Source organism: Leucoraja erinacea, chromosome 8, assembly GCF_028641065.1.
Source record: "Leucoraja erinacea ecotype New England chromosome 8, Leri_hhj_1, whole genome shotgun sequence".
NCBI lineage: Eukaryota > Metazoa > Chordata > Chondrichthyes > Rajiformes > Rajidae > Leucoraja > Leucoraja erinaceus.
Genome location: NC_073384.1, coordinates 32,438,610 through 32,466,406, shown reverse-complemented (window position 1 = coordinate 32,466,406; position 27,797 = coordinate 32,438,610). Strand labels below are relative to the sequence as shown.

Below are 27,797 nucleotides of genomic sequence, written 5' to 3'. Positions count from 1 at the left end.
CGAGATGTCTGTCGGGGAATGTTGCCGACTGGCCCGCTGCAGACTGCAAGGCTCGGTGGGGGAGGACCACAGTCAAGGGTCCTTCTGCTGCTGGACATGGGGGGCAGGGTGTGGTGGAGACGTCCCTCAGTGGGCCACATGAGTGTCAAGGGTGGGGGATAAATTTGTATTGTATTGTATTGTTTTGTATATCTTTATTGTCATTTCCTGAGTATTCGCATGAGCAATTTGTGAAATATGAGCAATGTATGTAGACTGTATTGAATAATTTGTATAGCCTCCGAAAACCTCGGATGAATTTGTTGCACGGCTCATGTATTGTATATATTTATTACCTAAATAAAGTCTGTTTTGATTTTTTTTTAAATTGCCAACCGAGCAGAGGTGTTCGGCAGGAGACGTCGCCAGGGGCAACGTTATGGGGGCGGGGTCAATACCCTTTGCCTGACGACAGGGTAACCCAATCCACACGTCCCGCCTCCGCCACCCGGTGCCCCCGCTCCTGTCCAGGCTCCAGTCTCAGCCCAGTCGCCACCGGGCGTCCTGGCTCCAGTCGCAGCCCAGCTGCAGGCCCGCCCGCCACCCGTTGTCGCTGCCCAGCTGCAGGCCCGCGGACAATCAGGGCGGAGCGAGGGAGAGGGTGCAGGCCACCAATCAGGCCAGGGCGTAGGGAGATGAATGGGGTTACCGAACAATCAGGGCACGGCATAAGGAGGGGGCGGGCGCACACGAGTAATAAAAGGGCGGGACTAAGGAGATGGACAGGTACACCAACCAGTTGGGTTAGGGCTAAGGGATATGGACATATATTATCGGCCAGTCAGGGGATGGCATAGAGAAGGGGGCGGGTACATGCGACCAATCAGGGCAGGGCCTAGGGGAGGGGGCGGGGCGAGGTAGGTTCCCAGCGACCGTCGTGTGGAGGTGGCGGACAATAGGGGCCGGCGGGCTGAGGCGACGGTGTGAGCGATCCTCCCCAAAGATCCTTTAGCGAGGATCTTTGATTCTCCATCCCTCCCGCGGGTCAGCTCGGACAGGAGGCAAGGGAGAGGATCTTGCGCTTGATTATATAATAGTCTCGGTCGGCTGGCTGAGAACTTGCCCCGTCGCCGTCTCCTCCCGGCACCTCCAGCCGCCCCCCTGCCCGCCATGTCCGCGCCCGACTGCCTAGACTCGGCCGAATTCCTGGACGACTACTACGACTCCTCGCACCACCCGACCAAGCGGTTGAAGGTCAACGACGGCGACTCGGACTTCGACAGCGACGAGGAAGGGCGCAACGTCGGCGGCTCGGACGCAGGGGTGAGGAGAAGGGGTCGGTGGGGGAGAGGGAGGGGGAGGGGGGGTGATGGCGACGGTTGAGGGGTGTCGGTTGGTGACGGGGTTTGGGTTAAGGAGGGGGAAGCGGTCGGTTAGGGGTTTAGGGGAAGGAGGTCGTAGGCAGGGAAGGTGAGGGGTTGGATAATGGGGCAGTCGGTTAGAGGGGGAAGGGGGTTTGGTTAGTGGATGCTTTTGGAGGGATTGAGGGGTTGGATGGTGGGGTAATCGGTTTAGTAGGTGTCTGTCGAAAGGGGAGTCGGTTAGTAGTTGGATGGTGGGATGTCAGTTAGAGGAGTCGATCCGGGAGTAATCGGTTTAGGAGGGGCTTGGGGAAAGGGGAGTACGTTAGTGGAAGGGATGAGAAAGTGGTAAATTTGGGAGGGAGGCGGTCAGTTGGGATGAGGGGCTGGTAGTTGGGAGGGAGGGGGGTTGTGTGTTGGGAACTCCGTGTGGTGGTGATAGGCGGGGAGGGGGCCTGGATTCGCGTTCACAGTACCCCCTCCCCCGCACTGCGGCATCCAACACACAAGGACCCAAGGCAATAGTCTGCACCCTCCCTCCCCCCCCCCCCCCCCCCCCACTCACTTGAAGCCTACCTGTCCAGCCTGCTCCCGGGCATCTTTAACCGCATATCTTTCCCCGGTTCCACGCTCTCTTCTCCGCCCGTTTCCTCCCATAGGAAATTAGCCACTAGACGAATCTGGAATTCTCTGCCTCAGAATGCAGTCGGGGGCAATTCACTGGATGTTCTCAAGGGAGAGTTCGATTTAGTTTTTGGGGCTAAAGAAATCAAGGGATATGGGGGAAAGGCAGGAACGGGGTACTGATTTTAGATGATCATATTGAATGGCGGTGCTGGCTCGAAGGGCCGAATGGACTACTCCTGCACCTATTTTTATTTGTAATGTTTCTACGAATCAGCTCGACGCTCATTTTCCCGTAAGCATCATGTCAACTGCTGAGCTGCTGAAGTGGGTAAAACGCGGGCGCGTTGGTGCTGCCGTGGGGAAGGGGGGGGATTACATAAAGTGCTGGACTGCTTGCCAGCGTGTTGTAATCGCGGGAAACTGATAAACCGCGGCTGTGGCTACATTGAGGCCCCAAGATATAGGGTTGTCATTTATTGCCAGGTACACATTGCAAGCTGTTGTACAAAGCCAACCCAGCATGCCAGATATCTATTATATCCAGTTGGTTTAAATGCAAATCGGTTGTTTAAATTTGGCATGCAATAAAGATTTTCTTTAGGGTGTGAAACGTACATAGAAACATAAGAAATAGGTGAATTGTGACAGTTTCCAGTTTGATGATATCCTTCAACTAGGGCCGACTCAAATTATGAATAAAGTATGGCTCTTTTGTGACAAGAGAGGCTGGATTGAAGTTGCTTGAGGCAGATGTTTTTAAATTGATTGTTCTTGTCCCGTAGGTAATGTTTAATCTTTTAGACTGTTCATTTGAAGTTCTGTGCAAGTTTAGTTTATTGGCACATGTATTAAGCTTTTTGTTACGTGCTATCCAGTCAGCAAAAATACATCGATTACAATCAAGATTATTCTAAGATCGTATCTTTGACCCGACTAAGCTTGTGATAGGTGAGAGTTGGAAGTAAACTGCAAAGCCAGAACTCGGGTGCCATCTGATTTGATTTTGTGAACTGTTCCAAAAGGCAGGGCCTTTTTGTTGGAATAAACCACCAATCACCATGCATTCAATTTACACTTTTAATTAAATTTGTTAGATGCAAATTGCAATGAGAAAATTAAATTGGTCTCCTTTTTGGGAAGAAGGGTAAACAAGTTGCAGAGAAGGGTAGAGGTGGATAGGCCAGGGTTGTATTGAGCATAAGAGCCTCAGAAAAACGGACTTCCCCATTAAAAGGATACAGGAAGAATTTATTTAGTCACAGAGTGTGGTGAACTTGTGAAATCCATTGCCACAGATGGCTGTGGAGGCCATCTTTGAGTATTTTTGGGAAGCCGTCTGCAAAGCCGTCGCCCAATCTGCATTTAGTTTCTTTGATGTAAAGGCAACCATATAGTGAACACCAAATGCAGGTGAATCTCTGCTTCATTTGAAAAGACTTGGGAAGAGAAGATGTGGAAAGGCAAGATATTGCATCTCCTGCAGATAAACAGGAAAGTCCCGTACGGTGGGGAGTGATTGGTTGGGCCAAAAGTGCGACCCCGAGAGTTGTAATTGAAAGGAGAGGAGACGTTTGGTGAAGGAGTCGTGTTACATAGAAAATAGGTGCAGGAGTAGGCCATTCGGCCCTCTGAGCCTGCACCGCCATTCAATATGATCATGGCTGATCATCCAACTCTGTATCCTGTACCTGCCTTCTCTTCGTATCCCTTTAGCCACAAGAGCCACATCTAACTGCCTCTTAAATTTAGCCAATGAACTAGCCTCAACTACCTTCTGTGGCAGAGAATTCCAGAGGTTCGCCACTCTCTGTGTGAAAAATGTTTTCCTCATCTCGGTCCTAAAAGATTTCCCCCTTATCCTTAAACTGCGACCCCTTGTTCTGGACTTCCCCAACATCAGGAACAGTCTTCCTGCAGCTAGCCTGTCCAACCCTTTAAGAATTTTGCACGTTTCTATAAGATCCCCCCTCAATCTTCTAAATTCTAGCGAGTACAAGCCGAGTCTATCCAGTCTTTCTTCATATGAAAGTCCTGACATCCAAGGAATGTTTGCGTTGTTCTGCTTCCGAGCCTGATAAGATACTGTCACCTTTAATTTAAGATTTGAAATTTAGGTGCCAAAAATTGTAATCGGCTATTTTACAAACTAGCTGAAAAATTAACTTGTCAAGTTCTCTTGAATTTCTTTTGCCTTTGTGCAAGTTTGCTGAAGGTGGTGAAAGAAACCGTTGAATTTAAAAGTGTGAAACAGCAGTTCGGTAATGGTGTTTCAGGGCCCAAATGTTCCAAGCTTTCTGTTGCAGGTTATTTTTCTGGTTTTGCAATAGTTCAGTGAAATTGCTGAGCTGTTTAACCCCTTGCTGAACCCCGTACAACTGTGCAGATCCTGTTTAACCCAATCACAGTTTTATTGAAACTTATTAGTTCCTTCAAATGTAAGTTCATCCTACATTAGTGCATTGGTCAGGTACATGGTTGAACTGTTCTTCACAGAACCTGCCTGTTCGTCAATCTGTGCTTTTTGTCCGTCTCTCCTGTTTTTGAATCACAAAAGTTGTTTTGGGCTGAATCTTGTATGGGGCTCTGCTTCTAGATTGCTTCTCTTGTCTCTGATGTTTCTTCGGGTGTGTGAGATGGTGCCATGATGAAATCCAGATCTGTTTTATTTGGTGATTTACTTTTCTGAAGGCCAGTTGAGTTTCTCCTGTTTTTAATTGTCTATGTGGTATCAGTTGTTTTTAAATAACTGGTGGAATAATTTAACAGGATGTATAAGATTCATCTGTATGTAAATCTTGGCTTGTGTGATGTTAGAACGTTTTGTACTTAAATAAATGCTAAGTAAAGGGAGAGGAACATCCGCCCTGCATCTATCCTCTTCAACACATTAAATTTTGATGAGACCTAGTATTGTAAACTTGCTGTCCCCAGCAAATTTTGTTCTTATTTCTTTTTGAGTTTCTATTAGCTTGAGTTTCATCAGTACTTAGTGTTAATTCTCAAATGTTTAGTTTCAAACAGAGTATCCCACAAAGCAGAAATGGATAGTTTATTTACAAAGTGGGATTTAGAATTGCCGCAACAAAAATCACCATTCAATTTTAAAATGTTAGGACCATGATAGAGATCAGGATCGTGATCAAGACAGAGACCGGGATCGACCAAGAAGCCAGTACAAGACTGCACCGTCGCCCGTTGTTCATGTCCGTGCTCTTTGTGATTCCGTCATTGAAGCCGATCTGGTGAAAGGCGTTGATCGATTTGGACTTGTGAGGTAAATGAATGGCTTGCTTTCATTGAATTGCTTGGTTGGAAATGAAGGAAGAATGTGAAGTCTAACAAATGATTCTGTGCTCTAGTCATGCCTACTATGTTCTGCTGTGCTGAAGCAAAGCAAGAATTTCATTGTCCTATCAGGTACACATGACAATAAACTCTTGAATCTGATGAACTAAGGATGTAACAAGCAGTCTAACATCATTAGGCCTAGAAAACAAGGAGGAAAATAGAACAGGCTATTTTGCCTAACCCTGTAGCTGGGTGATTGGAACACTGCTATTATGATAACATAATATTTTAATTGGGAGACCATGAATCCACTGGCCAGTCAGTCTTAACGGAGCAAATTAGTAATAATTCTGAGGGCCAACATAAATCGGCATTTGATAGCATCTATTGATTGAGGAAAATCAGCATAACTTTAAGACCTGGTTGCACTGACAAACTTGATTTATGTGGTTCGATTCATTTGTAGTCTGTGAATTTAATTGCGGTTTTTGGCATGTAATTGGGAAAGCATAAACATACATGAATCATAGCAAACCGATAAGCTATATTTAACTAAGATGAACAAAATGGAAAGGTGACGTTTCTGGTTGGAACGATCAGTCTGAAGAAAGGTCCCGAACCAAACCGTCACATCCTTTCCCTCCAGAGATGCTGCCTGATCTACTGATTTACTCCAGCTTTCTTAGGTATAAATCAGCATCTGCAGTTCCCTTTTACTACATTTTGAGCTATATTTAACATTTGGTTCAGTGGCAGAAAGCAAAATGGAGTTTAGTGGTTGGCAGTGCTGCTCGCAGTGGAATTGTGGGGCCGAGGGAGCCAGATTAAAGAAGCTCAGCTTTTGACTGCTGTGGACCCGAGCTGAGTGGCCTCTGTTATAAATTTCTACTTTTAACTCTGTCTTGGAAACCATCAATGCAAAGTGCTCACTTGATTAATTTGGACTGGTTTTGCATTTCCCTTGTGTTGGAATTTGAAGTGTCCTCCCACATGACTGTTGCCTGATCTGGAATGCAGATTCACTAGTTAAGGCTTAATTTCAAATCAAGATTATTGAGATATTTAATTGATAAAGAAAAACAGATTTTCCTCTTCCTCGTATTGTAAATTGTTCACTGAAACCCAAATCATCAATCCTGTCAATTTTATTTGTCAGTGTTGATGAGTAATACGTATTCAGTAATTTTGTTTTCCTAAAGGTAGTGCATCCCCTTTTTCAAAAACACATGTTATAGTTGGGTGAAAACACTTTAACCTTCTAGGATGATTCTTTAGGGTTCTGTGCTGCTGCAGTCTGCCCTTTGTCCTTATCCCCTTGGTGTTGGGTGAGAAGTGGGTGCTTGTTTGGTGAGATGTAGATCGAGCTGATGCCTGATAATGATCGAGGTTGTGTAATTTCACCAACTTGAATGATTTTTATCCTAATATTGAAGTGTTTTACAATTGTAATATAGCCATTTTTTTTTTTTTTAAACTGCAGCTTTAGTCACAGTTCATTTCAAATCTGTACCATTCTCAATCTCCGAAGCTATGCTCAACCCGGTGCATTATTTCACGTTGTGAAGGATCCTTTTAATTGCCAAAATGTAAAAAATGACCTTGCTTCACTACAATTGTATAAGTGATTTATATTTCCATCATTTAACTAGTTAATATATATTCAGTAGTTAGCAGGTGGTTTGAGAACCAAAAAAAAGCATCAGTAATGCAATCAGCCTTTAACATTGTATGGAATTTATAAAAAGTCTTTAAATGCCATGCTCAAGATCAAACTATTTTTGCCCCATCTGGTTATGGTCTGTAGCAATAGTTGTACTTTGTGGGAATGTTCAGCAGGCTGCTACAGACATTCTTGCCCCTACATAACTTTAATCATGCCTCGCACATAGCCTTTTATATTCCTTAATTTAATCTTTGTTAATAATTTAATGTAATAATAGTTAGATTTTATTAACCATATTCTGCTGGAATGTTTTGAAGCTTTGTTCGGGGAAAGGATGCTGTGGTTTGTGCCACATTTCTGGGATGTGAATTTTGGGCATTTGATCATCTACCTTTTGTACACTTTGAGCTGTAGCAGTTATTGTGGTTAAAACAGGAAATGTAAGGCTGGTTCTTCACAACTGCACTTTCTGTTGCAGCTACGTGATGATGCTGCCAAACAAGCGGCAAGCTCTGGTGGAGTTCCAGGATTTGCAGAGTGCCCAGAAGTGCGTTGCTTATTCTAAGCGGCGCATAGTCACTATTGCAGGACATCCTGCTTTTTTCAACTTCTCCACCAGTCAGCGCATCACTCGCCCCGGAGGTCCTGAAGATCCAAAGCACATCAACAATGTTCTCTTTTTGTCCATTCAGAATCCTTTGTATCCCATTACAACAGTAGGTCTGCTTTTTCTTCAATGTGTTATGGTTAATGTCAGAGAATTACTCTTAATCCTTTGCAATTCGATACAAGTTGAGCATTTCCTGTGCTCTTGATTAAACGTTTTAAAGGTCTTTTATTGTCACGTGTTCCATTTAAGGTACAGTGATATGCGAATTAACATACAGCCATACCAAAAAAAAGCAACGAGACACACAACTACATAAAAGTTAACATAAACATCCACCACATAGGATTCCCCACATTCCTCATGTGATGGAAGGCAAAAAAGTCCAATCTTCCTCTTTATTCTCCTGCGGTCGGGGCAGTGGAACCATCCGTCAGGGCGATCGAAGCTCCTGCGGCTTAGAGTTCCCGAATTCGGTCTCTGATCGGAGACCGCGGGCACCATGATGTTAAGTCCGCAAGCACCCATGGTTGGAGCTCCGCGGTCGATCCCTGGCAAAGATATCGCGGGCTCCACCCGCAACGGGGCTCTCAACTGTCGGTCTCCAGCAAAGGCCGCCCACTCGATGTTAGGCTGCAGTGCCAATAAAGTGCAACAAAACACCCAATTAATATTTTAACATGAACATCTGCCACTGTGATCCCTCCACATTCCTCACTCGGATGGAAGGCAAAAAATATTCAACCTTCTTCCCTTCTTTGTTCTCCCGCAGTCGGGGCACTCGAACCTTCCGTTGTCGGTGCGATTTTAGCTCCTACAACTGGAGGTCGAGCCCTCCGCATCGGGGTGGTCGAGCTCCCGCATCGGGGGATCTCAGCTCCCTGAAGCGGGCGATCGGACTCCCGAGTCAGGGCTGGTCGAACCTCCTGCAGCTTGGAGCTTCGCGACATCAGTCTCTACCCGAGACTGCAAGCTCTTCGATGTTGAATTTCGCAGGCATGGGATCGCAGGCTCCGATGGTAAGTCCCCGACACCGACGTGGGGCTCAAAGTGAGTCTCCAGCAAGCTCGCCAGCACCATGATGTTAGGCCACAGAGCGACCATAGATATGATCCGAATAAAATCTCATCTCCGGCAAGGTAAGAGATTGGGAGAAAAAAAAATCTCCCCACCCCTCCACATAAAACAAACCAAAGAACATTAACACATACTTTTTAAAACACTAAAAAAATACGAAAAGACAGACCGACTGTAGGTGAGGCTGCCACAGCTGACGGCGCCACCTGGATGTACTTGTTCCGTTATTTTTATAGGCAAGTGTACAATAGTTGAAGTCTATAAGAAAAATCTTTAAACCTGTTAAAATTTGCTTGTGATACCATTTTATCTGTACTGTCTTTTTCAGGATGTTCTGTACACTGTCTGCAATGCGTGTGGCCCAGTCCTTCGCATTGTAATATTCAAGAAGAACGGGATACAAGCTCTGGTTGAATATCCTTTTCAGACCAACAGAAATGTGTTGTTGAAAAGCTTGGATAGATGTTCTGCTCATCTTTGGATTAATAGGAAGTAGATATGTTTTTTATTTTGCTTGGGAATTGCTTCTGGATTCTTCAGTCTGCTGAATGTATCATTAACCAATTAGTGCCTGCTGTTGCACCAACTTCAGATTTAGTTTAGTTTAGAGATACAACATGGAAACGGGCCTTTCGGCCCACTAAATCCACGCCAACGATCGGCCACCCATTCACACTAGTTCTATCCAGCATACTGGGAGCAATTTTACAAAAGCCAATTAACCTACAAACCTTCACGTCTTTGGAGTGTGGGAGGAAACCAGAGAAAACCCACATGGTCACAGAAACCATGCAAACTCTGTACAGACAGCATCCGTAGTCTGTACCGAGGTCTCTGGCACTGTGACGCAGCAGCTCCACGAGCTGCGCTACTGTGTCACCCAGAATGGTCAGCCTTATGACCATTCATATCATTGGGCTTCAGTCTGGAAATTAGTGTGCTAAACAGGTTAACGCTCCAGTGGAAGCACTTGAGATCACTAGATCATTCTGGGTGGATTTGTTTTTAGTTGCACACTGTCCTTTGGCACTGAAGGAAGGAAAATCCGATAATTCTAAAATCATCACTGAAATAACTACTAGTGCATCTGGATGCAAGTCAAATGTTTCAGAGCTTTACCATACACAGCCAAGTTCCTAGAAACATGTAGCACGGAAACAATTTGTCCCTGCTGATCAAGATACCCCATTTAAACTAGTCTCATTTAGCCCATTGTTTAAGAAGGAACTGCAGATGCTGGAGAATCGAAGGTACACAAAAAAGCTGGAGAAACTCAGCGGGTGCAGCAGCATCTATGGAGCAAAGGAAATAGGCAACGTTTCGGGCCAAAACCTGAAGAAGGGTTTCAGCCCGAAACGTTGCCTATTTCCTTCGCTCCATAGATGCTGCTGCACCCGCTGAGTTTCTCCAGCTTTTTTGTGTACCTTCATTTAGCCCATATTGCTCTAATTCTTTCCTATCCATGTACCCGTTCAAGTCTCTTTTAGATGCTGTCATGGTGCTATAGTGCCATGTTAGGAGATGAATTACACAATATGGCCTCTTGGTCTACTCTGCTATTAGATTTTTGTTTTGTCTTGCACTTTTACTGCCTCGTGTCCAAAGGTTATGTGTTCATTGACTAACAACAGCCTTTAGGATAAGCACTTTGCAAAAATTCTCAACTCTTTGTGGCAGTTGCCTTTCTTAATGAGTCAATCGCTTATTCTTGAGTAATTTTTTTTAAATTGAAGGTTTAGGTGGGAAAGGGGATGTTTACTGTTACCAGCAGGGTAGAAATTTACTTGTAAATGTTGCACAATTTATATATATATATATATAAAAAAAATAATAATTAAAAATTGCTATTCCTTAACACCAAGCACATTTGATTCGGTGCAAAGCGCTCAGAAGGCAAAAGCTTCTCTCAATGGAGCCGACATTTACTCTGGTTGCTGCACATTAAAAATTGAGTATGCAAAGGTAACTTGAAGTGGTGTGCTCTTTCTAAATGGCAATTCCACCCACTGTTTCTCATATTAAAACAAGGAGTTTTTTTTTCCCTGCCAGCCTACTCGACTCAACATTTTCAAGAATGATAGCGAGTCCTGGGACTACACTAATCCTGATTTGACTGCACGAGGTATTGTACACCCCCATCACTTTGTGTAGGTTTTTAGAACTTGTTTCAATTAAGAATTCCCTTGTATACCATGTTAGACCTCCAGCAACCGCCTCTCTAGCTTTGCCATTACCAAACTACTGAACTGGAATGTTTATGAAAGAACTGCAGATACTGGTAAAATAATTGATTGAAGTGAAGCAACAAAAAACTTATTGAAGCTCACCTTTGCCACTGAATATAGTAAAATTTGAGGTGTGAATCATGCTCGTTCACTTGGTGTGCATGAAAATTGGACGTTGTACACCTCCAACTGGTAATTGTTGCGGATTTACGTTTATTTTACATTGGTACAGTCATTAATTTCTGCCCTTGTATGGGAGAAACTGGAAATTTGGTTCCCTGCATAGGAATATGAGCACATGGTCTGATTTACTTTCAATTCCTGTTTCCCGATTGGTGGCTTTCTATTTGAGAGTATAGTTAACAATGCAGACTATCACTTCTCAAAACACTGGCACAAGGTATTGTACATGGCAGCAGAGACGTGTATTAAAATACCTCAAAGATGTTTGGGACATTTTAATATTGTGAAAGATTTGATTCCAATGTTTGAGTCATGGATAGTAATGTAAAATATGGCTCTTCTCATTCGAGTAAGGCATTTATGAAGCCACATACTTGAATGGCTGGTTGCGGGGCAGAGGAAACAAGTTTAGCTACAACCCATGATATGGTTATAATTAAATTAATGGTTCCTAATTGAAGCACCAACTTTAATCATTGTTGTAACCAAATGATATGTATATTTCTACAGTAATTGCTGGCAGTCTAACATCTGCCTGTAATGTATTTTGGATAAACGTGGAGCCAGCTGTGCTGACTCCAATGGATGTTTTGAAGTTCACTCGCATCACTTATAGCACTGCCTCACCTACATGAACTGTACATGCAAACAAGGCTACGGCACAGAAAATTGCAGCTTTCAAAGTCGCACGCAGTACTTAAGAACATTGCACTCAAAGGGGAAAAAAGAACCAAGACCTCAGTGGCAGAGACATTAAATCTTCAGAGCTATATTCACCTTCTGCAGATAAATATCGTCACTGCCGAAAGGATATTGATCTTTTTTTTGCCCCCTCCTTACTGGAACGCAAGACATTTTTCACAGGTATATCAGCAAGAGAGCACCACAGAAGAGGGGCACGCCAGGCAAACTCAGCATTTCATGCACCCTTGTCAACGAGTGGCAGCACTTCGCATTTACAAATGACAGCAACCCTGCCTTCAGAAACAACAGACTTTTAATAACTCAGCTCACCTAGACTGCACGCAAACACATCCTCAGGAAATTTGATCAGGAAGGACACTCATTTATTTTTTCTCACCACATTCATCGGTGCACAGAGGATATGTTTGCAAGGTGCCTTCGTAAAACCTGAGATGAAATTCTGTGTGAATACGTTAAATGCTGTGAAATTAAATTATTAAAGAAAAATCAACCCTTGTAAATTTCAAACGAAGAGGAGAAATCCAATTATGACTTTAAAAAATGTTGGAGACTTCTGTACTTGATTGAATTTGAAGCTGGAGTAACTTGAGCTTTTTGACAAATCCAGGAATCGCTTGCTGCTGGATGGAGGACTGAGCATTGTCAGAAAATTGTTTATTTTTAAAGCTAATTGTAAAAACATGTAATTACTGCCAAGTGACATTCAATTGGATAAAAATCAGTGGTACTGTAAAAATGGTCATATTTCCATGCATCTAATATACACTACATGCTTTTAAGACCGAAACTATCAGTAAAGTAAGTTCTTGTCCATTTTTCTGCTGCTTTGGAATTTAAGTTCCTTTGTGGCTCATTTGTTAATTTCCTTTCCTGTAAATTTCAAATCCCACTGCAACGTCCAAGCAAGGTAGCTCAGCGGTTGAGTTGCTGCCTTGCAATGCCAGAGACCTGGGTTTGATCCTGACTATCTGTACGGAGTTTGTACGTTCTCCCTGTGATCGTGTGGGTTTTCTCTAAGTGTTCCGGTTTCCTTCCACATTCCAAGAGACGTACAGTTTTTGTAGGTTACACAAAAAAGCTGGAGAAACTCAGCGGGTGCAGCAGCATCTATGGAGCGAAGGAAATGGGCAAGGTTTCAGGCCGAAACCCTTCTTCAGAAGAAGGGTCTGAAGAAGGGTTTCGGCCCGAAACGTTGCCTATTTCCTTCGCTCCATAGATGCTGCTGCACCCGCTGAGTTTCTCCAGCTTTTTTGTGTAACCTTCGATTCTCCAGCATCTGCAGTTCCCTCTTAAACAGTTTGTAGGTTAATTGGCTTCTGTAAAGAATGTAAAGTGTCCCTAGTGTGTAGGATAGTGCTAGTGTACGGAATATTCGCCGGTCAGCGTGGACTCGGTGGGCCAAAGGGCTTGTTTCCATGCTGTATCTCTAAACTAAACCTGTAATGCAAGCTTTTTTTATTTGAGATGCTGGGTGGATATTGCACTGAAGTTGCTGATCCATTAGACGAGACTCTTCACTTGTAGCTTCCATGACAGATTATGTACCATTTGTAAACAATACAAAGGACCTTTCCTTCCATGTCTGACCCAGCACGTGAGGTCCCCCCCCCCCCCGCGCCCGCTATTGAAATACATTTTGCAGGATCTTGTTTGCTGGACTTATTACAACATGTCTACAACATTGAAATATCTTGGGACTATTATATACAAGTCACTACAGGGCAAGTCTTAATTCTTGGAATTATTTGCTTAAAAGGAATTCTAAATACAACCCTGATTCTAAATTTTCCAAGCACACCCTTGTATGTACCTGTGAACCTCCTGGTGAATGTTTGCTGTCATGAAATTGATCTGACTGCTTGCTTTGGGATTCACATCGGGATATTTAGTGACTGGGTTGAGGCTGTAAGGCCTGTGTTTTGTAAATCCATTCCAATGAAATACTTTCCTCGTCACCTAATCTACAGAATTGTGAAATTTCTGTGCAAATTATGTGATAGAGGAAATTAAAATTACACATGTTCCTCCAGCACTTTGTTTTGCTCAAGATTCCGACATCTGCAGTTTCCTGTTTCTGAAGGACCCAAAATGTGGCCTGTCCATTTTCCCTCCACAGATGTGGCCTGACCCACTGAGTTCTTTCAGCACATCATGTCTTCCACGGCCACAATGATGTAGTTCCATGTTTTCCTTTTGCATCAGTCTAGCTTGGGTGCCTTGGATGTGCAACACTGCCCCCATGCACTAAGGCTGGGGTTTCTTCCTTTGGATGCCTTGCACCAATCTTGATGTGACTCATTTGGGCTTGTTGTGTCATATTTCCCCATCAGTGTTATAACCAAACTTGTTTGGATTCCTTTCGCAAGTTATTATCAGCCTAACTTTGTTCCAGCTGTAAAATACAATGGGGTGACCAGTTAAGTTAAACATAATTCATTTGGTATTTGCAAGAAAGAATTGCTGCCTGGTCTTTCGGAAAGGCAGGATATTTTGGGTCTTATAAGTATCACTGTTTTGGCCACTGGTTTTGCTCCATTTTCTGCATTATGTTAAACCCTTACTGGATTTGAGACAAAAAGTTCAGCATTGGTTGACCAAATCTCTCTGTCTTTTTAAAATAAAAGTGCTTTGGCTTCAAAGCATGGATTGGGTAGAAGTCACTCCTAATGTGACCTAAGGTTATAGGTTTCAGGTTGACATGCTGATTGTAGACAAAGTGCTGGAGCAACTAAGCAGGTCTGAAGAAGGGTTATGACCCGAAAGGTTTTTACCTTTTCTCCCGAGTTGCTGCCTGACCCGCTGTGTTGGTCCAGCACTTTGTGTCTATCTTCGGTGTAAACCAGCATCTACAGTTCCTTCCTACACAAGGTACTGATTATAATGGTTTTGAGCATTTTGATTTGGGCAACCAATGGTGTTCTCCTGATTTGACTTGTGTGAACATTTTAGTAACATGATGTATATTGATCTTTTTAAACCATATATTCACTGATTGTAAAACTGTAATGCAGGGGCGAAGTATCTCGCTTTTGCTGAATCCTCCTGCAAGTTATTAAGAAGGCCTCTTTGAAACTGCTGTAACTTGCTGTTTGAAGCTTGTGGTACAAAAAATAACAGGTACTGTTTTTTAAAATTGTTTTTTTTTCACTTGTAACATTGATAACATGCAAAAGTACTTTGACTTTCTGTACAATGTGATACAAAATGTCTCTTAAATGTGTTTTAAGCTTGTGCATAATTGAGCAAAGATTTGCAATGTATTTAACTTCTTTGAAAAAGATAATGCTGGAGTAACTCAGCAGATCAGGCAGCATCTCTGGAGAATATGGATAGTACCTATCAGAGTTCACCAGAGATGTTGCCTGACCTGCTGAATTCCTCTAGCACTTTGTCTTTATTTATAAACTGATATCTACAGTTCCTTGTGTCTACATTAAACTTCTCTTCCTTATTTGCAGATGAGCGGCGGCGACAAGGACAACCGGCCCTCCTGGGAGATCATCCCTCGACATATGGGGGTAATCAATGATTCTTATGGGATTTTTAGTAGATGACTTCCACATTTCTGTTTCCCTGCTCCTGTTCTGTCACCTTTAACTTAATCCATGGTTTATTAGTTTTAGAGACAGCATGGAAACGGGCCCTTCGACCCACCAAGTCCACACTGACCAGTGATCGCCCATACACTAGTTCTTTCCTGCACACTGGGGCAATTTACAGAAGCCAATTAACCTACAAATCCACACATCTTTGGGATGTGCTAGGAAACTGGAGCACACAGAGGAATTCCATGTGGTCACAAGAACATACAAACTCCACACAGACCGCACCCATAGTCAGGATCAAATCCGAATCTCGAGTGCTGTATGCCAGCAATTCTATCACTGTGCCACCATACAGAAATGGAAATTCTTGAGCTGCAGATGCCATATTGTTGGAGCTGTAAACTATTTCTGCAAAGTCTGAAACAGAAAGTGTGGGGATTTCTGAATTTGCATTTGCCATTTGAAGGGTATTATTTTTGCAGGGTAGGTCTAAGATGGTGATTTTTATAGATGGAGATTTTAATTTTATCTGCAGAACTTGTGAATCACATTGTGCACATCAGGTTAATTGAATATGGAACCGTGCCGCACATGAACAGGCCATTCGGCCCACATTTGGTGTGTGTGTGGAAAAGCTGTCATTTTGTGTCTAGGAAAACAGTTTACGTGGAGTGTAATAATTTTCATTCTTTCCCCTTGAAGTGCCTATCCAATTTCTTTTGAAGTTTCTTCAATCTTTTTTCATCGTTTCCTCCTTTCCAAACAGTTAATGTCCTCATGTTGATAAACAGCAATAAAAGTTTCCAAATGTGATGGAAAGACTGGAGGAAAGACTAGGTGCTGAGAGCTCTCTTATACCTGCATTAAGGAGGGAATTAAACACACCTGAGCAATTACAAACACCTGTGAAGCCATGTGACCCAAACATTATGGTGCCCTGAAATGGGGGGACTATGTATAAACCCAGCTGTAATTTCTACATGGTGAAACCAAAATGTATAAAATGGCCTTTAATAAAATCTGACAATGTGCACTTTAACCACATGTGATTTTTTTTTTTCTATTACAAATCTCAAATTGTGGAGCACGGAGGCAAATAAATAAATGATGGGTCTTTGTCCCAAACATTATGGAGGGCACTATGTTATCCCACTCACTCATCCACTCCCTGTACTCTAGGGGCAGTTTAGAGGCCAATTAACCTACAAAACCGCTCATCTTTGAATGCCTCATTTTTTGCCTGTCACCTGCATCATTTAATTTATCTTAATAAGTTGCTGCTTCCCACCATGCGGTGGCCTGTGTGTGATCAGCTGAAGAGCAGTGTCCTTGTTACAAAACTAAACTACTGCAGATGCGGGAAGTGGCCTGAAATAGTGAACAAATAGTGCCTTTTAATTCATTCCAAAATGTTGAGTCTTCAGTTGTATCACAATGCACTGTAACTATAGCCATCTCCAATCTATAACATGCTTTTTTATTCTCTTGGCTTTCCAGAAAACGGTAATTGGATATACAGGTCATTTCTTTGAGACTTCTCTTTATTGCAGCTGGTCCCGTGTGACTTTTGTTCACCAACTGTTCTTGATGTGCAGGTTTACACAGACCCTGTTAAGTCTGCCACTGTTTTTTGAAATTCTATTCAAAGCTGTTTTTCAAGCAATTCTCTCTCCATCCTGAAACTTCAAGTGCTATGACAATAGCCTGTACTTCTGCTTTTGACCATGGTTCTACAGTATAGAGTAGATAAGAGTTTAGTTTATTGTCATGTGTACCGAGGTACAGTGAAAAGATTCTGCGTGCTAACAAGTCAACGGAGAGACAATACATGATTACAATCGAGCCATCCAGTTTACAGACACATGATAAAGGAAATGCGTTTAGTGTAAGGTAAAGTACAAATATAATCAACGGGTATCCAATGAGGTAGAGAGAGAGGGCTGCTCTCTAATTGTTGGTAGGATAGTTCATTTGCCTGGAAGAAATTGTCCCCAAATCTGAAGGTGTACGATTTCACACTTCTGCCTGATGGGAGAACAGGGAGTGGCCAGGGTGCGACTCGTCCTTGATTAGAGAGTCGGAGTGGACAACTATCTGCAGAGCCAAAAGAGATGTGGGAGATATTGAACAGTTTCTTTTCTTCGGTATTCACCAAGGAGAATGATATTGAATTATGTGAGGTAAGGGAAACGAGTAGAGTAGCTATTGAAACTATGAGGATCAAAGAAGAGGAAGTACTGACACTTTTGAGAAATATAAAAGTGGATAAGTCTCCAGGTCTGGACAGGATATTCCCTAGGACATTGAGGGAAGTTAGTGTAGAAATAGCAGGGGCTATGGCAGATGGATTCAACAGTGGCTGAATGGGAGATGCCAGAGAGTAATGGTGGATGGTTGTTTGTCAGGTTGGAGGCCAGTGACGAGTGGGGTGCCACAGGGATCTGTGTTGGGTCCACTGTTGTTTGTCATGTACATCAATGATCTGGATGATGGTGTGGTAAATTGGATTAGTAAGTATGCAGAAGATACTAAGATAGGTGGGGTTGCGGGTAATGAAGTAGTTTCAAAGTCTACAGAGAGATTTATGCCAGTTGGAAGAGTGGGCTGAAAGATGGCAGATGGAGTTTAATGCTGATAAGTGTGAGGTGCTACATCTTGACGGGACAAATCAAAATAGGACTACATGGTAAATGGTAGGGAATTGAAGAATGTAGGTGAACAGAGGGATCTGGGAATAACTGCACAGTTCCGTGAAAGTGGAATCTCATGTAGATAGGGTGGTAAAGAAAGCTTTTGGTGTGCTGGCCTTTATAAATCAGAGCATTGAGTATAGAAGTTGGGATGTAATGTTAAAATTGTACAAGGCATTGGTGAGGCCAATTCTGGAGTATGGTGTACAATTTTGGTCGCCTAATTATAGGAAGGATGTCAACAAAATAGAGAGAGTACAGAGGAGATTTACTAGAATGTTGCCTGGGTTTCAGCAACTAAGTTACAGAGAAAGGTTGAACAAGTTAGGGCTTTATTCTTTGGAGCGCAGAAGGTTAAGGGGGGACTTGATAGAGGTTTTTAAAATGATTAGAGGGATAGACAGAGTTGATGTGGAAAAGCTTTTCCCACAGAGTAGGGAAGATTCAAACAAGGGGACATGTCTTGAGAATTAAGGGACTGAAGTTTAGGGGTAACATGAGGGGGATCTTCTTTACTCAGAGAGTGGTAGCTGATTGGAATGAGCTTCCAGTGAGGGTGGTGGAGGCAGGTTCGTTTTTATCATTTAAAAATAAATTGGATAGTTATATGGACGGGAAGGGAATAGAGGGTTATGGTCTGAACGCAGGTATATGGGACTAGGGGAGATTATGTGTTCGGCACGGACTAGAAGGGTCGAGATGGCCTGTTTCCGTGCTGTAATTGTTATATGGTTATGTGGTTATATGATTATGCTGGTGGCCTTGCCGGGGCAGCTTGAGGTATAAATGGAGTCAAGGGAAGTTGGATTCTGTGATACAGTGCTGCCAAGTGGTACGAATTTTCCGTATTTTGTATGGAAATGTGATAAGAATACGGATGTACGATTTTGTTGTGAAATACCGATTTATTTTAAATCGGCCCAACTTCCTGTTTCATCTTGCTGCTTAAAAAATGCAAGGATATAAAAAGTCATACTGTACCTCTAAAAATTATAGCAGATTAAATCTATTAGTATTTTACATTTCAAGATCTGGATGATTATTTTTGTAAGCTTTGATCTGCCTGTCCCATTTATCCTACCAAGTTTAAACAGCGCTGTCAGTTTAGCGCGTGGGAATTTAAACTAAGAGCTGTCGGCTACAGCTCTATGGGTTCTAAATATAGTGCTATGGGCCTTAAACATAGCGCTGTAGGTTTTACACATAGCGCTATGGGTCACAGACTGTTTGGGGAAAAAGGGGAGGAGGAGGGAGGAGGGAGGGAGAGGGAGGCTTCCAAAATGGCTTCTACATCATCATCTGGTGCAAAAAGCAGGAAACAGCCGTTCACACAGCAGTATACAAAGAGATGGCAATGAATGCACTGTCAAGTAAGATGTGTAGAAGACATGTCAATTGGTAGCAAAGTTATGCATTCTTGTACTCTTACATGGGTATGACCGGACCAATTTTTCAGCAAAATGGCACCGTGTAAAAATACTGATTTCCCCAGCAAAATACTGATTTTCGTACTCGAATACTTAAATGCTCTGACAAAACTTGGCAGCTCTGGTAATAGTCTGGGCTGCGACAGCAATTCTCTGCAATTTCTTGGTATCATGTTTGGTATAGACATTGTGGGCCGAAGGAGAAGTTCTTGTGCTGTTGTGTTCTACAATTGGTGTAAGAAAGATGCAACGGTAATTGAGTACATGATGGAGATTCAAGGCAACCCAATACTTCAACTCTTCTTGAAACCTGTAAAATCTCTACATGCCGCACAGCAATAAGCCTACTACTGTGCTCAATGTACCTTGTTTAGTTTTGACTAGCACGTTGTGTGCATTAAACAATGCGGGTTCCTTTGTAACCAGATTGCCATCCTGCTTCTTGTTTACTTGGGGGTGTGACTTGGATCTCATGAACTCCCTCCTGTCATCCGTACTAATAGAAACATAGAAACATTAAAAAATAGGTGCAGGAGTAGGCCATTCGGCCCTTCGAGCCTGCACCACATGGCTGATCATCCAACTCAGTATCCCGTACCTGCCTTCTCTCCATACCCCCTGATCCTCTTAGCCACAAGGGCCACATCTAACTCCCTCTTAAATATAGCCAATCAACTGGCCTTAACTACCTTCTGTGGCAGAGAATTCCAGAGACTCACCACACTCTTGTGTGAAAAATGTATTTCTCATCTTGGTCCTAAAAGACTTCCCCCTTATCCTTAAACTGTGACCCCTTGTTCTGGACTTCCCTAACATCGGGAACAATCTTCCTGCATCTAGCCTGTCCAACTCCTTAAGAATTTTATAAGTTTCTGTAAGATCCTCCCCTCAATCTTCTAAATTCTAGCGAGTACAAGCCGAGTCTATCCAGTTTTTCTTCATATGAAAGTCCTCACATCCCAGGAACCAGTCTAGTGAACCTCCCCTGTACTCCCTCTATGGCAAGAATGTCTTTCCTCAGATTAGGAGACCAAAACTGCACGCAATACTCCAGGTGTGGTCTCACCGAGACCCTGTACAACTGCAGTAGAACCTCTCTGCTCCTATCCTGCTCCTATACTCAAATCCTTTTGCTATGAATGCTAACATACCATTTGCATTCTCCATTGTTTTTTCATTAGTCTTATTGTGAACAAATCAACCCCACAGTTTAAGTTGTTTCTGCATAGATTTTTCTTCGGATATAGAAGTGTTTAATGTATGTACTGTCCATAAAGCAGCATGCCAATCTTTACACAGGCTTTCAGCCAAACCCTTTGACCTTGCCGCACAGAATGGATTCCCGTGCTTCCAACAGCAGGCCTGTGCATCTGTACTCTGCTCCTGATTACGAGTTTGTTCCCCAAGGCAAAGTGATAATGATTTATGGGCTTAATCCACACAAAATGAATTGTGAAAAAGTCTTCAACCTTCTCTGTCTATATGGCAATGTTGAAAAGGTAAGCTCTGGCCTTTGCTCTTATAGTTTGTTAATGCCAGTTTCTGGCACTGGCCCGAGTGGAAACCTGTTTTGAATTTGCCTTTTTGTTGTAGAATGTGAAAACAATAATTGAATTTTCAAAGCGATTTATTTGCAGTAACTAAGAACCCTGGTTTACATTTGAACTCAAAGGGATGAGAATCCTTATGCCCCTGTCCCACTTAGGAAACCTGAACGGAAACCTCTGGAGACTTTGCGCCCCACCCAAGGTTTCCGCACGGTTCCCGGAGGTTGCAGGTAGTGGAAGCAGGCAGGGAGACTGACAAAAACCTCCGGGAACCGCACGGAAACCTTCTCCAGAGGTTTCCGTTCAGGTTTCCTAAGTGGGACAGGGGCAGTGAACAAATCAAACCCACAGATTGTTTATGCATAGATGTTTGAGGCAATCGGGTGAATCGAGAATCAGACAACATAGAAACATATTTGCAGGAGTCAGCCATTTGGCCCTTAGAGCCACTGCCATTTAATATGATCATGGCTGATCATCTAAAATCGGTTCCCCCATATCCCTTGATTCATTTAGCTAAATCTAACTCTCTCTTGAAAACATCCAGTGAATTGGCTTCCACTGCCTTGTGTGGAATTCTCTGACACAGATTCACAACTCTCTGGGTGAAGAGGTTTTTCCTGATCTCAGCCCTAAATGGTCTACCCCTTATTCTTAAACTGTGACCCCTGGTTCTGGGCTCCCCCAACATCGGGAAAATATCTCCTGCTTCTAGCCTGTCCAATCCTTTAAGAATTTTATGTTTCTATAAGATCCCCCCTCATCCTAAATTCCAGTGAATACAAGCCCAGTCGACCCATTCTTTCATCATATGTCAGTCCTGCCATCCTGGGACATGGGTTTAAGATGAGAGGGGAATGATTTAAAAGGAACCTGAGGGGCAACTTTATCCACACAGGGTGATGGGTGTAGGGAGCAAGCTGCCAGAGGAGGTTATTGATGGAAGTCCTATAACATTTAAACGACACGGGGCATCATGGCCGGCACATGCAAGTTGGGCCAGAGGGCCTGTTTCCATGCTATATGACTGACTAATCTGGTGTTACACTTAGTGTGCTGCGTGTTGCAACAGCTGGAGAATTGCAGCAAAGTAATTAGACTTGTATTTAAATGAGCACGTCCTTTTTTAAACTAAAGGGTTTTGTTCATGGACTTCAGCAGGGCATTTGATAAGATTCCACATGGTAGGCTGCTCTGGATGGTTAGATCGCATGGGATCCAGGGAGAGCTAGTCAACTGGATTGAGAATTTTATTCATGAAAGGAAGCAGAAGATGACCGTGGATAAGATAAGACTGTGCCTAAGATCATGAAGGGAATAGATAGGGTGACTGGACAGACTTTTACCCAAATCATAAACCAAAGGGCATGTGTGTAAGGTGAGGGGGGTAAGGTTTAATAGGAACTCGAGGGACAACTTTTTCAGAGGTTGTTGGGTATTTGGAACGAGCTGCCATGAGAGTAGTTGTAAGTACAATAACAATATTTAAAAGACACTTGGATAGGTACATGGATAGGAAAGGTTTAGAGGGATATGGGTCAAACTTGGGACTAGTGTAGACGGGGCATCTTGGTCTGCATGGGCAAGTTGAGCCGAAGGACATGTTTCTATGCTGTATGACTTTTTGTTGGAAAATATCCTTTCCCATGTGATCACTCTGAAATGATTTGCATCCTTAGGTGAAGTTCATGAAGAGCATGCCGGATGCTGCCATGGTGGAGATGGGGGATGAATTCTCTGTGGATCGAGCGATTACTCATTTAAATTGCGTAGAAATGTTTGAGAAGAGAATTAATTTGTGGTAGGCTTTTCTAAAGTACTCTAGCGTCATGAGGTGGTGTTTCAGTCCTGTTGAGGTGGACCATTATAACACGGAGTACTCTTTCTTCAGCGTGTCCAAGCAGGCATCGATCGTTCCAAGTCAGTCGTACGAGTTGGCCGATGGTACTGATAGTTACAAGGAGTTTACCAATTCAAGGAATAATCGCTTCACCAATCCGGGCCAGGCGGCTAAAAACAGGATCCAGCCCCCTTCCAATGTGCTGCATTTCTTCAATGCTCCTCTGTGTGTTACAGAGGAGTACTTTCAAGAGGTAAGGTTTCTGGTAACAAATGGAATGGTAAAAATGTTGCCACTCCAACCCTTTGCTGCATTATTATTGAAGATTGGGTGCAATCTCGTGTTGTCTTCCTCCCAGGATAGGAGGATTGAAAACTGGAGGGCATGGGTCAGTGAGAAGGGAAAGATAAAGAGCAGCTTTTCCACTTGGGGTGGTGGTTTTATGGAACGAGCTGTCAGGAGTTACCGGGGGCAGGTACTACAGTATTTATACAGGTATGTGGATTGGGAGGGGGTTTGGAGGTTGCAGGCAGTTGAGACTAGGTAAGATGGGGCATTTTGTGAGTTGGGCCTAAGGGCCTGTTTCCATACTCGTGACTCTACCATGTACATTCCACAATCCTCTGTGTTTAATAGTGAAGGAGCGGATAACCCATTTGGGAGCACCAGACAAACACGTTGATCTGTTCTTACTGAGCAGTTTTGGGCATTGTGATGGGACTGGTGTAGTTTCTGCAAGTTGGGAAGGATGTGGCTACAGAGGGTGCAGAACAGATTCACCAGAACATTGTTTGGGCAGCAGAGCTTGAGTTGTAAGGAGAGACTGGAGAGGCTAGGACTGTTTTCACTGGAGCAAAGAAACCTGTTTTATATGCCTTATGGATGTTTATAAAATTGAGGTGTTTGGACATGGCAGATGGCCAGTCTTTTTCCCCAGGGTATAGAAGTATAATGCAAGATGGAAGATATTTAGGGTAAGGGGAGAAATTTACGGGATGCACATTTTTCCAGAGGGTGGTGGTAAATGGAACAAGTTGCTGGAGGAGGTAGTAGAGGCAGGTACAATGACAATATTTAAGACGTATACGTGGATAGGAAGTGTTTGGCGGGTATAAGCCAAAAGCGGGCAAATAGAATGTGTAAATGGGCATATGGGTGGGAATGGACAAGTTGAGACCGTCCGTTTCCACGCAGTATAAGCTATGATCTGAGGGAACCTGTTGGGAGGGAAGGAATCTCGGGAATGGTAATGGATATCTATATCTATTGGTTAGATGTAGTACTGTGATTGCCTGTCACGCTGTTGCCCAACCAGTTAATCAAACTATTCTTCAAACATGGGCACAAATCTCCAATTACATTCTGTTAAACTTTGCTGCACTTTGGGCGGTCAAATGGAGGGGATGGACTATGCAATTAGTGGCATGATGCTTCACAGCAGTGATGTACAGAGGGATCTTGGGGTTCAAATCCATAACTCACTGAAAGTGGCAACACAAGTAGATAGTGATAAACAAGGCAAATGGAATGCTTGCCTTCATTGGTCAGGGCATTGAGTACGAGTCAAAGTCATACGTTTTTTCAGCCTTTGGTTAGGCTGCATCTGGAGTATTTGGAGAGGGTGCAGAAGAGGTTTACTGAATGATGCCTACATTAAAGGTTATTAGCTGCAGAGTATGGTTAGACAGACTTGGATTGTTTTCTCTGGAACACCAGAGGTTGTGGGTAAACCCAATAGAAATATATAAATTTCTGAGAGGCATAGATCAGGTAGACGGGCAGAACCTTTTTTCCAGGATGTAAAGTCAAGGATTAGAGGGCATAGCTTTAAGTGAGAGAGTGGTGGGTGCCTGGAATGTGCTGCCGGGGTGGTGTTGGAAGTTGGTAAGATAGTAGTGTTTTAGACTTTTGGAAAGGCACAAAGATATACAGGAAATTGAGGTATATGATCATGTGTGGATAGATAAGAGTTGGTCTTGGCTTCATGTTTGGGACAGACATTGTGGGGCACAGGGCCTGTTCCGTGCTGTACTGTTCTATGTTCTAAATGGGTGGGCAGGGATTGCAACAGTTATTGAATAAATGATCCGATTTATTTAATTAAATCGCACGTTAGCCAATGGAGCCTTGACCAACCCCAGCATGAACAGCTGCTGTATTGCCGCATCCAAAATCGGAGCATCGTATCTCGACTGTGGTGCTGCCAGTTGAGGTTGTTGGGATGCAGAGTGGAATAAAGGAATGGCTAGACAGTAGACCGTAGCCAATCTATTCTGACTCATTCCCTACCTTTGTTTAAACAATTTGAGGGGGGGGGGGGGGGGGGGGGGTGGGGAAGGGTGGTAAATTGAGCATTGTCTTAAATAACGTACATTAGGAATTGAACTGTGGCTTTGGTTTGCACCCTTTCCTAGTGCAGGAGTATATTTTACCTTTGGTCTTTTCCTAGGTTTGTGAAGAGTGTGACCTGAAGCCTTTTAAAACTTTCAAGACGTTTACTGGAAAATGTAAGTAATGAGGACATGCAAGAGGAGATTAAAGATGCCTTCAGTTGTAAATTATTGAGCTAAACTGTTTCCATCTATTGGTCTAAAGTTCTTACTAGAGTCATAGAATTAGTGTTAAATTGAGCATTATTATTTTAGTGTCAGTGGCACACAGGCATCAATATGAGTTGTTTATTTAATATGTGTTCACTGCGGTAAAGGTATTTACAAAGAGCGGAGCAGTAGTCTGAGATTGGCAAAGGGCAGCAAACACGAGTCTCCTTAAAGAGTAAACCAAGAGGGAGCTTTGTGTGTCAGGGTATCAACTGAAGATGGAAGAGCCCAAGTGTATCACAGGCTGGTTAGGGTAGAAAGGCTCATGGGCAAGATCTGGAAATCAATAAAAGACACAAAATGCTGGAATAACTCAGTGGGTCAGGCAGCATCTCTGGAGAACATGAACAGGTGGCATCTTTGGTCGGAGCCCTTTCTTCAGACTGTAGAAAGGTCCTGGCCCAAAACATCACCTATCCATTCCTTTCACAGATGCTGCCTGACCCACTGATTTACTCCAGCACTTTGTGTATTTTTTAAAAAAAAACCTGCATCTATAGTTCCTTGTGTCTACATCTTGAAATCAATGTTAATTAAGCCAAGAAACTTCCTGAAGTAGAAATTGATGCAAGATTTTCCTGGGGGTTTTAAGTTAAAAGAAAGAACTGGCCGGGTCTTGTTTTGAATTTGGGACAGAGATCAGCTGCCTTGCGAACTGTTACTCCTTGCCATGTGGTGTTGTCACGTGATGGCGCTTGTGTCTCCATATCGCATGCTCTGTAAATGTAGAACTCGTTTGTAAGATGTCAATAATCTCTGTTCCAGCTGACAGGAGTTTATCTGGCGTGTTGGAGTGGGAGTCGAAAAATGAAGCTGTGGAAGCACTGACAGTACTGAATCACTACCAAATGAAGAACACCAGTAAGTGTCTTGGGTTACAGCTTGGATGGCTTTTATAGTTGATTGAAAGATACAACTGGAAAAAGGGCCCTTCAGCCCACCTAATCCACAGCAACCGTTGATCACTGGTTCACACTAGTTCTATGTTGGTCCCACTTTCTCATCCACTCCCTACACTCTGGGGGCAAAGGACGTTTCCAGTAATAGGAGAGTCTAGGACACAGCCTTGGGATAAAAGGACATATGTTTAAAATGGAGATGAGGAGGGATTTCTTTAGCCAGTGGGTGGTGAATGTGTGAATTTAATTGCCCCAGAAGCTGCCAAGGGGTGGTGGTGGAGGCAGATAAGATAGTGGCATTCCAGATTTTTGGATCGACACGTGTATGTGCAGGGAATGGGGGGATATGGATTGTGAATGTAGATAAGAGTTAGACTTGGCATCATGTTTGGCATAGATGTGAGCATAAAAGGACCTGATCCTGTGCTGTACTGCAATACGTTCTTTGAGTAAAGCCTTCTCTTTGTGCTTTGAACAGTGATGTGTTGGTGTGTAGAAAATCCACGCTCCACAAATCCACATGTCGCAAGTGGCCCAGTTTGTTTCTTCTATGGCAGAAACAATTCATGTGGTTTCCTGTCTCCTGGTGATGCAGCTGGGATTAGAAACTGACAGTGACAGGAAACTGGAATGTTTACAGTGTAGTTTGTGGCTCTGATTATTTTTGAGTTCAAGATGGTATCTAAAATAAGTCTGAAGAATGGTCCTGATCTAAAACGTCACAAGAGATATTGCTAGACCCTCTGAGTTACTCCAATATTTTTATTTGTTAAATAGTATTTGCATTCCTTGTCTCCTCAATGGTCTGTTGAGAGTACTGCGTTACAAGGCTGTTTGTTAATCCACATTCAGATACTTGGATTACTGGCAAGAGATTTCATAGAATTTTGCACTTTTGTAATGTAACAAATAAAATTTAATCTTGAAGCATGTGATGGAAAAATTCTGATTAAAACCATTTTATTTTGCAGATGGCCCTTACCCATACACTTTGAAACTCTGCTTTTCTACCATGTCTCATGCATGAGGACTTGATCTGATTTTGAATGGAATCCTGTCGGTCAGCTTGCACAGCATTTCCAAATGGGCAGGAGAAAAAGTAGTTCATTAGTGTCTCTTGCACCATAAGTGGAAGATACTTTCTTCAGTTTAAATTGTAACTTTCCGAATTGTATCAATGTACAAGTTAAACCTTTAACGAAGTTGTTTTTTTGCAGTCCGTGAGTCGTTTCAGCTTGTTTTTGCAAGTGACCTTGTATTTTTGAACTATGCAAGTGATGGACACTTGTGACATCCCTATTTGAGGCACATACAGTGAGAAAAACAGTATCATTATTTTGTGACCATGTAGTTTGCCAGATTTTTAAAACTATTAATGACATGCATTTGTGATGGGGAAAATTCTGCAAACTGCTAAACTGTCCAAATGGTGACTTTTGAACACTATACACAAACTTGGTATATTTACGGCTTATTGCCATGTGTTTAATTCCTTGCTATGTTTCAGAAATACATTAAACAATTATTACACGCA

General features: G+C 43.0%; 1 protein-coding gene across 1 annotated transcript; it reads left to right on the top strand.

The window, feature by feature from the left end:
* Window positions 1-898: 898 nt before the first annotated feature.
* On the top strand, window positions 899-27,797 carry LOC129699500 (heterogeneous nuclear ribonucleoprotein L-like). Its single transcript, XM_055639343.1, has 13 exons — window positions 899-1,302; window positions 5,081-5,241; window positions 7,397-7,634; window positions 8,931-9,018; window positions 10,470-10,564; window positions 10,652-10,724; window positions 15,174-15,233; window positions 20,677-20,876; window positions 22,604-22,725; window positions 22,816-23,017; window positions 25,214-25,271; window positions 26,130-26,225; window positions 27,235-27,797. Exons 1-13 carry the CDS (start codon window positions 1,150-1,152, stop codon window positions 27,288-27,290), a joined length of 1,602 nt encoding a protein of 533 aa, XP_055495318.1. The 5' UTR covers window positions 899-1,149; the 3' UTR covers window positions 27,291-27,797.